We start from the raw sequence: 14,738 nt of genomic DNA, 5'->3' as shown, positions 1-14,738 counted from the left end.
GCACACTGCCTCTAAAGCAGTGGAACTGCAGCACCACAGTACAAAATGAACTTCAAGGGCCTTCAAAGGCACCAACTGTGTAGCTATTTCAAGCCTACCTGGCCAGACGCAGAAGCTCTCACTGTGAAACATAGATGTCAGCAAATCCTAACAAGTACGGTGTGGGGGTGGTTTTTTGTTTTACAAGCTTTCAGAGCAAATACACTCCACTGGTGCCTAGCACTTCAGCTTTACATGAAAGATGTTTGAGGATCCTGGCTGAAGAGAAGCTAGCAATGGTAATATACCTCCACCACCTACATTGTCACTAGGACACATTCATCAAAAGGAGAAATCTACATGAAAGATTATGGAGAAAAGCTTCAAACAAACAGAGTGGGTGGAGGGCGTAAAGGGCCAAATTCACACCTGGTATATTTCCATGGACTTCAATGGATTTACACCAAGGATAGATTGGGCTCCTTACATTTAGCGCATGTTCAAGGCTGGTAGCCTGTAGTCTGTTTGTTTGTTTGTTTTGTTTTTTAATTAAACCTGGTAAATAAATTGACAATGCTACAAGACACCAGGGAGTACAGCGGGATAGTTACTGGCAGTAGCAACTCCCTCATGAAACTGTCAGAAGTGAAGCTGCATAAATATTTCCTCTACTTTCTGTGGCAGTACGGAGCATCTGTCTGCCTGTGAAGCAAAACATACCGTTTTCAAGAGTCTTACTGGCATGGATGCAACTGCGCTATTCTGGCTAGCTGTTTTTTCACCTGCACTTAAAGAAACAATACTTATCCCATCATATCTGGGGCTGAAGTCATACTTGTCAAAACCTCAAGGTTAGTGTTAACAGATCATTAAAATAGGATGCCTTTTCCCTACCAAAGAAAAAGACACAGTGAGAGCCATGACTCTAAAATAGTGTAGGGGGAAATATCTAGGGAGTAGGTCAGGGCTTTAACTGTACGTTCTGTTGGAGGTATGAGTGACCTGTCCAAGTTTCAGAGCCATATTGGATCCATCACCAATCCTGGATTCCCAGGAGCCAGTGGGTGCACGTAACATCTTTCATTTATGGCTGGAGTAAAGGCTGCAACCATGAACCTTGTCACAGTTATTCTTGAGTTTGTAACCTCCATGCTAGATTGATTGAATGCATGTTATTTGAGCCATGTCCCGTGCAGAACCATGTACTCATTGGAGCGGGAAGACATGCATGTTTGAGAGTCCTTAGAAACTATGTGAAACAGATTCACATTAGTAGGATTGTGCATTATAATAGAGATGGTAGTGGGGAATAAACCTAATTACTTACAAAAGTAATCTGTATAACACCTATTTTTAAGGAAGGTCAGATGTTGAGATAATACAACTTAAGTGTCCCTTCCAGAAGACTGGTTTAGGAAGGAAAGGATGCTTCTCAACAAGCATCAAGGTAAACTATGCAGCTGGAAGGAGACACTATACATCGGATCAAGTGGAAAAGGAAAAAACATATTGCAGTACCCACCAGTCCAGGACTGTCAGTCTCTGCGCTTCAGACATAACTGACTATTTAGATTAACGCTTTCTTTATACTTCATTCTCAGTAATGCTCTTAACTGCATTACCAGATTAACTAATGCGACCATTATTTCTGAAAATTAATGTTAAACTGTCCTTTCTATGGGCCCAATTCTGCTCCCACTGAAGTCACTGGATGTTTTGCCTTAGTTTCTGTGTGAGCAGGACTGGGCCCGCAGGCCCCAATTCTGCAAAATAATTAAACACTTGCCTAACTTTCACCATGTGCATAGTCCCATTGCAGCCAATAAGACAACTCACTTTGGCTTGGGCTTAATTGCTTTGCTGAACCAGGATCTTGTTGGTAGTAGTGGGAAGGTATATTAAACTGTTATGAGTAGATAAAGTACTTTTTTCCTTTGTCATTTTAAGTATTCTGTACTTACCTTTCTGTTGTATCATTCCATCACAGCAAACCGTATTCCTTAAAACCGGAATTCTTGTTTTAGGACTGTCATGCAGTAAGGAGCTATTGCTGCAAAAGTCACATTTATTATCAGGGTGGACATAAACTTAGGGATGTTTACACATTAAAATACTTTTTTCAGACTGAAAAAAGCACACTGTCTACTCTCAGATATGAATTACTTCCATTAACATAGGTACAGATCGTGCCATTTTTTTATTTAAAATGAGAACTTCTAATTGATTTCAATGGAGAATTCTAATTTAAAATCTGTAGTACGTTATGGGTCTCGAATAGGCATGATTCAAAGGGGGAAAAGACTCTACTGTCTTTAAATATAGGTAAAGTGCAATGTGGAAGCATCCTAGGCTTTCATAGGACTGGAAGGAACCTTGAGAGGTCAGCTAGCCCAGTCCCTTGCACTTTTTTATATCCAGCTGAGACAAGTCACTTTTTTTATTCCTTTCCACCAATAAAACATGGTATCCCTGCAGCTAACGAAGCCAACTGATACGGTTTTACCCTGCCAAGTTTGACCTGTACAATGCTGCCCCCTTGGAAGAGCTGTCCAGAAAACGTGTTAACTTGCCCATTGCTTGTGACTACATATGCTGCAGCGTGGCATGGCTGTTCAGAGTGTTCACACCACCGGCAGAAGAGCATGTATCCAAAACATTAGGAAAAACTCTGTTCGCTGCACTTCAGACAATAAACTTCTCTTCCAAAACATCAGATCAGAGCTGGGCTTGGTGATGTAACCGGCAGAGAGCTGTCGCTGCAAACAATTAAAACAAACAAGTTCCCCATGACTTGGCGCCTTTCCCACAGGTTGCTGCTGTCGTTATTTTGTAAATTGGAGAGTTACCTAAATGCGGGTGGAAATGTTTAAATTTAGAAGCTTTCCACAGTGCTCTGGTATACAATCAGCCTCGCTCTTCTGTTCTGGAAAGAGGCCTCTGCAGAACAGAACTGAATTCATTAGCTCAATTTAGATGATGATCTAATTAGACAATGTGATCTAGTGCATAGGGCACTGAGCTGGGACTCAGGAGATATGGGCTCAGCCACTGATCCCTTGTCTGACACTGGGTGAGTCACTTCACCTTTCTGTGCCTCAGATCCCTGTAAAATAAGGCTGATTATATTTAGTTTCTTTTGTAAAGTGCTTTGAGATCCACAGATGAAAAGTGCTATATAAGAGCTAAGTAGCATTAACAAATCCATTCTGAAATGGATAAAAGGGAGAATCTACTTTGAGAGTCATGTTGCAAATGACTTTTTTTTAAACACAGAATATTTATGTCAAGCAATTGCTGTTGCACGAGTATAGTCTGTTAAATGTAAGTTGCTGTTTTCCGTTTAAATGTAATTTAAAGATTTTTTTTGTACAATGTAAGAATGCAAAGAACATTTATCTTCAATAAACTGAATAGACAAATTATTTTCAGTGAGGCCTAGTCTACACATAAACTTTGAACTGGTCTAACTATGTCCGTTAGGGGTGTGATTTAATAGTTATACCAGTAGAATCTCTCATTTAGAAGCAGTTATACTTGTATAAACGTGCCTTACACTGACATAGGAATAAAGCAATACCCGTATAAAGCACTTTATAGCTATATAACTGCCCGTACGAAGGGGGTTGTACTGTTTCAGCGATACTGGTATCGTTAAAGCAGTACAACTTTCTAGTGTAGACAAGGGCGACAATGTCCTCCACTGCTTAGGAGCAGGTCTGTTTCCCTCCCTTGGAGTGAGGCCCCCACTTGTTTCAGGATTTGTCCTATAGAGCAATAGCCTCGCAGCATGACACTATGCTTCCCACCCCCTCGGCTATTTAAAACAGAGACTTTGTTTGACATTCTGTAGGCCGGTCTTGCAATATGTTTGAGTCATCTAGGAAAATTGGGACAGGCAGCTGCGCCAGCCACTCCCCATTCACTTACTTGAAACCTTGCTCTTATAAAAACACATTTCATGACTTTAATGTGTTCTCTATATAGACTGGCCAGCTCACTGTGTGTCTGCTTGTTGACAGACTGATTTACTGAACTATATACCAGTTTAACAATTGACAGTATCCCTCTTTACGTAACTTGCCTATAAAGCTTCCTGTAGATTCTGCATGATGGTTTACTCACACAGAAACTCTCCTCTGGTCCTAATGGCTTCTAACTGCAGCAGCACCAGGGGTTGCAGTGTCTTGCTAGCAGCTGTAGCTTTCGCCACACTTTTTATGTAGCTTCCTAAATAAACACAGAGTTATAAACAGAAATGCCCCTCCACTTTCTTGGACCTACCTTTCCTTTGCATTGAGAAAAGCCTTCTTATTGTAATAAATGCAACCAAATTTTGAAAGGAATCTACTGCTCATAGTCATTGGAATGCTTCCTTGCTCTTTGGGGAAGGTTTGAGCACCCTCTGCTGCCATGCAGCAGCATAGTAGGTAGCCTAAAGCCAGATGCCTGAGCCATATACATGGAATTTCAGTGACCGGCTTCCAGATGAGTCAGTAAAAACCCCAGCCCGAACTACCCATAACGTTACATACCCTCTGCACTTCTATGCAGTTTATTTAAAATTAAAATCTTTGAAAAGTAATCTTAAATTTTTAAAAATACCCAGGTAAGCTTATTGCATTATATGTAGTGAGGTAGGGCCCAAAAACCCAGTCAGGATTGTGCTGGGCACAGAAAATGGAAAGTCAAAGATACTAAAATGGCTGTATGAACGCTCTCAGGAACATAGCTAGCTCTCATGACTTTATCACAAATCTCATGATATGTGGTGGTTTTCTTAAAGCCCTCGCTCCTGGAATCAAGTGATTACATTGAGACTCTCAACTTTTTTTTAACGTAAGCTTCTAGCCTTCATGGTTGCAGAGAGAAGCTTGAAAATGTGCACCTCAAAATCCAGAAAACAAATAAAACGGACCCCAGATGTATTTTCTTAATCCCATGATTTTTTTTTTTAAATGTTTGGCATTGGCAATACTGAAATCTACTCTCATGAGTTTTTGCAAGGTTTCCTGGGACCAGAGGACCACTAGCAAAAATACTGGTGGAAGGCTTGTTAAGAGTACTGTGTGCACTGCTGGTGCATAGTTCCGGCTTTCAATCCAAGAAGCTTTGGTGAATGCTGTTTTTGCAGTAGTTGCTCAGTTCTCCTGTGTGCAGTTATCACACCCAGGATTAGTATATGTTGGCTCACAAACTGTACTCCATGAACCATGGGCTGGTCATATGATGTTGGCTCCTCCTCCTTGTTTCCACCTGCTCATTTGCATTAAAAGATAGCTGAAATATGTCAGCCTCCGAATATTATTTTTCCCTGTAAGCAATTGCTGTAGTGCAAGGGGAAGGTGGCCTATCTGATCATAAACAGGTGGAGAGGTGGTCCCAGAGGTAATCTCTCTATTATAATAATAAAAGCCCTGAGGGAAAGTGTGGGAATCTCTGATATATTATGTAAAGCCCTTCATAATCTAGGTACTAAATATGAAAGTGATTGCCTCTACTCCTAGCTAACACTTAGTCAGGTGGAGCTAGTCTGCTCTTGGGCCCTATGTATAATGTATATTTTCCACAGTATGCATCCAATGAAGTGAGCTGTAGCTCACAAAAGCTTATGCTCATATAAATTGGTTAGTCTCTAAGGTGCCACAAGTACTCCTTTTCTTTTTGTGAATACAGACTAACACGGCTGTTACTCTGAAACCTGAGGAAAGTTCTGGGTTTTTTGGCCATGTCCCTCACTGGGTCTCTTTGTCTTATTTCTATTGTTCTAGTTTTTACTGCTTTTTGGAGGCCTCCACCCCTTGATTTTCCCCACTGGCTACCTTTTGGTCTCTCCTAGTCCTCCCACTAATTGGGAACTGATCTCTGGGAGCAGTGAAGGGTTTTGCTTGATGGCTGTTGTATATATCCTTGTTGCTGTGGACTGGCTTTAGCTGGACCTTTTATTTAGAACCTTTTTTTGAATTTTTATACTGAACCATGTTTAGATGCCTTGGTATAGGCATGCACTGATTTGTAATCTAATCAATTTATTGTACGATCTGCTTTATTTTAAGCATGAGACTGTCATCATAGGCAAGAGAGATTTGAAGGAATGTACTTAAAGGTTATCATCAGTATCAGTAGAAAAGCAATAAATCCATGGTAAGAGATGAATGAGGAGATTAAGGGAACTTCCTAATGGGGAATAAGTTACTGTGATGAAGGGCCATGGGAGTCTTGCAAAGGTTCATCAAACCTCAAAGGAAGAGCTGTATAATTCCTTCTATCCATCATATATTTTGTTTTTAGAAGTAACAATATACTGCCTTGAACATATCCAGTTTTGATTTTTTTGCAAAAAGAAAAGGAGTACTTGTGGCACCTTCGAGACTAGCCAATTTATTAGTCTCTAAGGTGCCACAAGTACTCCTTTTATTTTTGCGAATACAGACTAACACGGCTGCTACTCTGAAACCATTGATTTTTTTTGTTTCTAGCTAATAAAGTTGGCTCTGGAAATATTTCAATTCTTCCTCATCACTTCTAGTTTCACCCTATTTCCAAATTCCCATTCACAGGAGGAATGCATGAATCTCCAGTTCTCTGAATCCAAGGCTGCTCTAAGGAAATCCCTGAACCAGTTCAAGAGAGCTCCTCAGTGAGGAAGTTTTAAATAGGACATTTGGGGATGTTTGACCTACTGGAGATTGTGAGCCCATAGATCACTTATAGCAACATGTTAAATGATTTCTCTCAAGTTACATATGAATTAAATGCTTCTGTGCTCTATGGCAATAGGATGTACATCCAGAACCATGGTACTATGCAGCTTTTCAGCTTCACACAGCACGCTGTGCCCTTCCAGTCATTGAATGACTGCACTGAACAAGCATACCATGTAAATTGGCAGGGCCCACAGTTCTCTGATGTCTTGAGAAGAGATGAAGCACGTCTATCCCTCCGAACTCCTCAGTCACCTAAATGAAAAGACACTGAATTGTTGTTGCTGATATCTTGCTGCCCTAGGAAACTGCCTACATGGTAGAGCTTTTAAATGGATTAGCAACCATATTTTCCACTTACTAGCACTGTCAGAATTTGGAGACAAATCAATATGCCTTTAGGCCTTGTTTCTGCTACCACCACTGTTTAGGGGATCTGAGAGTTTTCACAAATGGTGCATAGATCTAGGGCCAGTATAACTAACTAAAACTGACATTGAATAAAACTTTATTTGGTTTTTATTTCTCTTTCCTATAACTGCTCAAGCTCACATTTATTTTTGCCACTTTCTAGAGATTCACTTTGGTATATTTTAGGTAGAACTGGCCAGACATTTAAAACTTCTTGCTTCTCTTTAATTGAAAAAAGAACCTTTCAAAATTATTCTCTCCTCCCCCTCCCCCCACAGATTTGCCAAACTGTTCAAATATTTGATTTTTTAAAAATGACTTTTCCCAATTTTTTCCAAAACATTTGTTAAAAATATTTTTCAAAATTGTCCTTGAAATGGTAACCATGTCTAGAACATCTTAGATGAATTTTTCAATAAAAGTATTGGAGAAAACATAGATCCATTTCAAACCCTGTGGAACAAAACTCTGAAATTTTGTAATGCTTCAAAAAACTAACTTTTTGATAAGCTCTAATTTCAGGGTGTTTGCATTTTGGAGAGTGAGAAAAGGATTGTATCCATCACCAGGAGAACCTAAAGAGCAGGGGCGGGCAAACTTTTTGGCCTGAGGGCCGCATCAGGTTCTGAAATTGTATGGAGGGCCGGTTAGGGGAGGCCGTGCCTCCCCAAACAGCCAGGCATGGCCCTGCCCCATCCAACCCACCCTGTTCCCTGATGGCCCCCCTGGGACCCCTGCCCCTCCCACCCCATCTAACCCCCCCTCCTTCCTGACTGCCCACCTGCCCCATCCAACCACCCCTTCTCCCTAACTGCCCCCCACCTCATTCAACCCCCCCTCCTTCCTGACTGCCCCCCCCCGGAACCCCTGCCCCATCCCCATCCAACCCTTCCTCTCCTTCCTGATTGCCTCCCTGGGACCCCTGCCCCCATTCAACCCCCCTGTTCCCTGCCCTCTGACTTCCCCGACCCCTATCCACGCCCCTGACCATCCCCCGAACTCCCCTGCTCTCTATCCAACCCACTGCTCCCTGCCCCCTTACCGTGCTGCGTGAAGCAGTAGTGGCTGGCAGCGCAGCTGCACCAGGACAGGCAGCCACACTGCCCCACAGAGCAGCGGGTCAGGCTCAGCTCTGCCGCCCCACTGCCCAGAGCATTGCACTGAGCAGTGGCATGGAACGCAGGGGAGGGCCGGGGGCAAGCCTCCCGGGCCAGGAGCTCAGGGGCTGGGCAGGACGGTCCTGCGGGCCAGATGTGGCCCGGAGTTTGCCCACCTCTGTAAAGAGGGTCTGAAAGGAAACTCCATTTGCTTTGCTTTGCTATGCCCAGGAGTATGAAGGTTCATAAGGGATCATCAAGTCTCACTATGAATAAATCTACTCTAGAGATAATAGACATTAAGTTAACACAGACTGCCCAAGGTACATTTATTCCACTCAGATTGCCTTGTTCAGCTGATACCACATTATCAGCTGTGTGCAAAGCTTAGTGCATAGGAACTTTCATGTAAATGTGAAGGGACACATTTAGGCTAACTATGGTCTAGTTCAACCAAGGCCATGGGGACTCTTGACCCTGGGAAGATAGGCAGCAGGGCCAAATTCACAAAACGGTGCTGGAGCAGGGAACACAGCATAGCCAATCTACCCCTGGATTCTGCAAACACCTGTGCTCAACTTTAAGCATGCACATAGGCCCACTGGAGTCAGTGAGACTATGCACATATGCATACGTTTGCACTGATCTGCTGATATACGCTAAACTGAGAGAACACATTCATGCACTTTGCTACTGAACCACCTCCCCTCCAAAAGCAGCAGTCAACTATGCCATACAGTGGAGATTTGCTTATTTTCTATTTAATGTGAGAGAAGAAGCAAAACAATTGCTGAAGGTTGGAGCTAAGGAGGATGGTATGTTTAGTATTCCCATCTTTACTCAGCGATACATGCAAGATAGGTGCCAATGATGCTGCAAAGTTATATATTAGATAAACATTCTATAGCATTTCTATCCCCTGGCTTGACAGCCAAAGGTACCTGCTCCATGGCTGTACCCCAAAGTGCAGCCTGCAGTATAACCAGCTGGATGTTTAAATGGACTGTTATTAGGAATTGTTCATTGAGGCTGGTAGGCCTAACATAAGGCCCATACACTTTGATTTTGTTGGGGCAGCCTATTGCTCAGTTTCTATAAACAAACTGACTATAGAACTTTACAGAATCCTGCTCATGGAGAGTCAGTAAAATATATATAAAGGATTTCTAGAATAGCTTCCTGTCCAGGCAGCAGCAGTTCTGCTGCAAGGAGTAGGGAAGTCTTTTCTGATCACCAAATTCTTCTGGTCAACTAATTTAAAAAAACAAAACAATAATTACTGATATTCCAGTTCATCAAGAGCTTAAGCTCCATTCCTGTCATCAGTGCTACTGTGCCAGCCCCTTGGTCCTGCTGACTTCAAAGTCCACATAGCAAGGCACAACCCAGAGCTTTATTTCAGAATCACTGAAAGAACTCCATACCCCAAGAGAGACTGCACCAATTAGCCCATGACTTCAAAGAAGACTAAAGACAGTCTCTCACCTCCATGATGCTCAGTCCAAAGCCCTGTAGGTAGAGTCTGCCCCAACCTGGAATCTATACAGTATATCAACCCACCCAGCACAAACAGTTCCTCTTAAAGGTCTATTTCCCTAATGCCAGTCCCTCCCCTCCACGAATCACAACGCATCCAAACCCTGAAAATTCCATCATGACAATAGCATTTAATAGTAAACCAAATATGGGAATAGAATACAAAAGGGGGACCTCCAAAGGTGAGGATTACAAAACGTATATACATACCATACAGAAAATGCAAGACACAATATCAAGAATAAAAGCAACAAGGGAATAGATAAATGCTGTTATTTGCAGTAGTTTAGGTGTGTGGTTGCAATCCAGACTGGCAAAGAGCAGGAGAGAAATAGCAGTATATAGGAAAGTGCATATTTTAAACAGGAGGGTCCGTAAACCATGTATGTGATGTCACCTGTAGAAAACCATAGTAGATAATGTTTAAATTTGTTTTTACATAATACTTTTAAACTTTAGAGAAATACAAGTGCTCCAGTACATTGCAGGAGGAGATACATGTCTTAAAAGAGATACTAAGTAGAAGAAAAACAGGCCTGTATTAGCGAACTGACTGTGGAACCTTTACTCTTTCCGATAAGCAGTGACTCATCAGAGCAGACCCATTAATTTAAGTGGGACTATTTGTGCGAGTAAGCTGTTCAGCCACATGAATAAGAGTTGCACAATCTTCATGAGCAGTGGCTACAGATTTCAGAAGTAGGGACGCATTTAAATTCAGGCCAGAGCCAACAAGAGGGAGTCCAGATAAGGAGTTACTCCAAGGTCAAACATGTTGTTTCACATTAAAGATGCTACCCAACTTGTTTGCGAAAGACAATCTCTCAGACAAGTCATACTTCAATGTTTTCATTTGCTGTACACAGAAACTGTTTAGCAAATGTGCAATGGACAGGCAGGAGCAGTCTGGTTGTCATGACACTGATGTCACTAAGTCATTTTACAAAGTTTATTTTTAAAGGATCTGATTCTGCTCCCATAAAAGTCAGTGACAAGACTCCTACAGACTTCAGTGGCAGCAGAATTGGACTCTAAAAGAGCAGCTGTTTGCCAGCTGTGTGTCTTTAGATAGATGGTCAGCTTCAGCTTCCAGTTATGTACTGATGGGTAAGGGTGGATGTTGAGTGCATCTTTTTTTCCCCCTCTAAACTGTAAAGGAAATAGTCTAAAAACCATAGTGCCGTGAATATGGACAGTGGGATGCTGTTTGTGGGAAACAGGCATCCTTCTTCACACAAAACAAGAGTGGGTCAAACCTTCCCCACCTCTGCCTTTAGCAGGGACATTTCACAAAAGAGGCTTAGGAAGAGAAATTGCTCTATGCTAGAAATTTATAAAGATTTCAGCTTAGGTATAAGGACCAAATTCAGCATCTCCAAACTACGTTAAGGTCAGTGGAGTTATTCCAGATTTACAGAGGTAACTGAGCAGAATCTAGTCCTTAGAAGGTATTGATTTTTTAAAATACATTACAATAGAACACAAAGGCAGTACAGTTCTGGGCCTGTCCAGTAGGTGGTATAATACAAGGCATGACGACTCTAACCACCTAAGAAATAAGAATCCCCTAAATCTGCATTGCTGCTTGTGTCTTATTTCATTTGAGAAACAGATACGTTAAAAATCAGAAGCACAGTCAGACCTGCCCTAGAGACATAAATGCTACTACATCAGCGACAGCCAGTCTGGATGCTCCAGTGCAGAGTTCTAAAACCATTTTGTGACACCAAACAAATTCAATGCTCCAAGTGAAATCATGCAGAATACTGTATTGTGTGCAGGGTACTTTAACCTCCCCTTTTAGAAAGGAAATGCTTCAAAGGCATGAAACGCCTCCTCTTAGAGCACCACTGTCTTTTAGTCAAACGTGTAATCAGTATGAATCGGTCAATTGGAATTTCATAGTATTTTGTCGTGGAAAATGCTCAGTTTCCTAATGCTGGCGGTTACTGCAGGTCAACCCGTCAATGGCATTTCTTCTTCACACATTCACAGCTACAGTCTGTGAACAACGTTCTAAGGCTCATCCCCCCACAAATGGTCCCAGCGAAGAAGTTACTATATGGAGTTAATACAGTTATTGGCAACACAGAGGAGGACACTCTTGTCATTTGCTATTGAACAATCTGAGGCATTTCACTCCAAGCTTTGGCTTTTTTCTTGGCCAGGGACAGCCAGGGTGGTTCAACAGAGCTGCATGGTGTCATTGGCAGATTACAGGATTGTCTCGTTTCCTTTTCAGTGGTGGGGACCACAGACGCCTCCTGAGCCATAGGTCCAAGTGTAACTGCTGAGAACAATGCCAGTCAGTCATCAGAACACAGGAGAGTCAGACAGAACTTATGCTAACTTTTTTTCTTGCTCTTTAAAGTGACATCATCTAGAGGCGAAACAAAACCGAAAGTGACACAATTTCACAAAGCAACAGAGATAAAAGGAGGAATTGCCAGACTAGATCTGACCAGTGGTCCAGAGACCAGTACCCAGTCTGTAACAATGGCCAGTTCCAGCTGCTTCAGGCAAAGGTTTCAGAAACTCTGTAATAGGCTATCCCCATAAGTGCCTTTCTCCCAACTCCCAATATTTAGGGGAGGGCTTAAGCCCTGAAGCATGAGTAAATTTTTCCAAAATTCCTGGGGGATTATCATCTTGTTGTTCATATAAATATCCAATCGCTTTCTGGATCCTGCTAAAAACTCTTGGCCACAATTATAGCTTGTGGCAGGGAATTCCACAGGCTAATTTTGCATTGTGTAACGCACAAGTGGCTCTAGGAATCAGCCATATGATCATGTGCTGCATGGGAAGAATCACTCCAAGTTTACCTTGAGCTAACAGAGAACCATATGCATCTTCAACACTGAATGGCCTAGAGATTTACCTTCCAGTCTTTACTGCCAATAAAAATACTTCTACTATAAAAATGCTATTCGGAAAAAAATATGCATGAAACCCATACTACATCTTCTCGGACATGTTAGCCAGAGGGGATGGAAGTTGCTAGGATAATGTGACTAGATATTCTTTTCAAATATAGTTTTTGAAATCTGCAGCCTATCACAAGCCTGGTGACATTGGCAGATGCTAAGGAATGTTGATACTGTTGCTGGTAAGGCTCTGAGCTACTATTTAAAAGACGCCTACTTTATCGATCTTATAGAAAATATCGAAGACTGATGTCTTCTGACAGGTTGCATGAGACAGGACAGAATGCAGCCCTACACATAAGCAACTAAAATATCTTGAGGGACAGTTCACAAGCCATTTGACATTTGGCACTCTCCTTTCACTCCAACAGACTATTTCATTTTCAAATATAAATCAGGGCCTGAAAAAGCCAAACCTTTTCTTTTGTTTAATAAGTATCTACAAGTCTTTGCGTGGCATACAGGAAGCGGGGGGCAAGGCAGCCGTACTTCAACACAAGCATGAATGGAAGCTATTTATGGGCACAAGTAAAGTTAAGCACAAGGGGCCTTGATCCTGCTTATGTTGAGATCAATAAAAAAATCCCCATTCACCCGGATAACACCTGTAGGCAAAGCCTGTCCCTGGGATCAGCTCAGTAGGACACTGGGCCTCAGCCTGGGGTAGCCCTGGCTGTGCCCTGCAGGGGGCAGACTATAGTGGAAGGGACAACGCTCCCCTAATAAGCACCAGGTCAAGCTCCAGATGTAGGATAACTTTTTCAACAGTGCTTACATAATGTAGGGACGTAGGCCCAGATTTTTAAAGGTATTCAGGCGCTGCTGCACTCAGCAGTGCCACACCTAACTGATATAGGAGCCTACATCTCATTTTTCAAAAGGGAAGCAGGCACTTAGGAGCCAAAATCCCATTGATAGTTAATAAGATTTAGGTTCCAGCAGGCTTAAATACCTTTTTTAAATCTGGGCCTCAAGTCTCAAAGGGAGTTAGGCTCCCAAGTGCCTAAGTCACTTTTGAAAAAGGGACTTGAACACTTATGAAGATTATACCCATATTCCTCTGTACTGATTGAAAGTCAGTCTCAAGTGCCTTGGACAGTCTCAAGAGCATAGGATTAAAAAAGGGCGGTGGAGTATAGACAGAGAACGGGCACATCTGAGGAGACGGGCTTAAGGACAAGCCTTATCGTGCTAATTGGGGGTCTAAATAAGCAATCCCCTTTTAGGTCTGACATTTGCTATGAGCAGTTGTCAATGCAGGATCTGGTTTCTCAGAACTCTGTCCTAATCATCCCATTTTACCTTGTGCTATACATGCACCAAGCCACACCTGCTGACTTGTATGGGATGCATATCATACACACAAGTGTAGAAAGAAAAGTGTAGAAAGAAAACTTTTGCAACAGCCATTTACAAGACAGAAAGTGTGTCCAAGGTTACCACTAGCTCTGGAAATTATATACACTCCTTGCCCCTCAGCCAAATCAAATTATTGGCTCCTTTAATAGGAGTAAAGCAAGGGAAGTCTAAGTTTTGAAAGTCTTCCTGTTTTGTTAGTCATGTGGGGACTATGCTGGCAGCAGGGCCTGGTGTTTTTCTGAACTGTTGGGTAATGGTGATTTTCTTGAGAACATCAACATTAGTCAGAGATATTTATAATTTTCCAAGAGGTGAAAGAATTGAGTGATCATAGTGCTACCACTGTAGGGAAAAGACATTGTACACCAGGATGATCCCTGGAGCAAGACAATGCAAAGAAAGGTTTAATACTGCTGCAACTTTCATGGGTGGCATGAATTTCAGCCAAAGTGAAAATCCAGGTGACTCCAGCAGAGGCATGGGAGTAATATTCAGCCCCGCCGTGACAGTACTCCAAAAGGAGACTTCTCAAACTTCCTAACTGCTTATAATTGTCTAGCTTTGTACCGAGTTTACCAAGTCTGGGAATGAAGCTGGCACAAAATGGAATCCTTAAAGGAAAAAAATGGATCATAGCTGAATCACACACTGTTGAGCTGCAGCTAACGCAGCACTGCTCTCTCATTGTGATTCCTCAGCCAGTCATCCATTGCTATGTCAGCGACCCA

The 14,738-nt window shown here is 42.3% G+C and overlaps 1 protein-coding gene across 5 annotated transcripts in view; it reads right to left on the bottom strand.

Moving 5' to 3' along the window:
- Positions 1–9,846: 9,846 nt before the first annotated feature.
- KIAA1210 (KIAA1210 ortholog) overlaps positions 9,847–14,738 on the bottom strand; it is a 90,064-nt gene continuing 85,172 nt past the window's right edge. For 4 of the 5 annotated variants that reach the window (XM_074962579.1, XM_074962576.1, XM_074962580.1 and 1 more), the window contains one exon: positions 9,847–12,014. In XM_074962579.1, the coding sequence (XP_074818680.1) occupies positions 11,839–12,014 (176 nt within the window). In that variant the 3' untranslated portion in view covers positions 9,847–11,838. The remainder of the gene's footprint in view (positions 12,015–14,738) is intronic. The other variant, XM_074962577.1, reaches the window with a different exon arrangement.

The sequence above is a fragment of the Natator depressus genome, chromosome 9 (genome assembly GCF_965152275.1).
Source record: "Natator depressus isolate rNatDep1 chromosome 9, rNatDep2.hap1, whole genome shotgun sequence".
NCBI classification, from domain to species: domain Eukaryota; kingdom Metazoa; phylum Chordata; order Testudines; family Cheloniidae; genus Natator; species Natator depressus.
The sequence above is the reverse complement of the archived record's forward strand: the minus strand, read 5'-3'. Positions and strand labels throughout refer to the sequence as shown.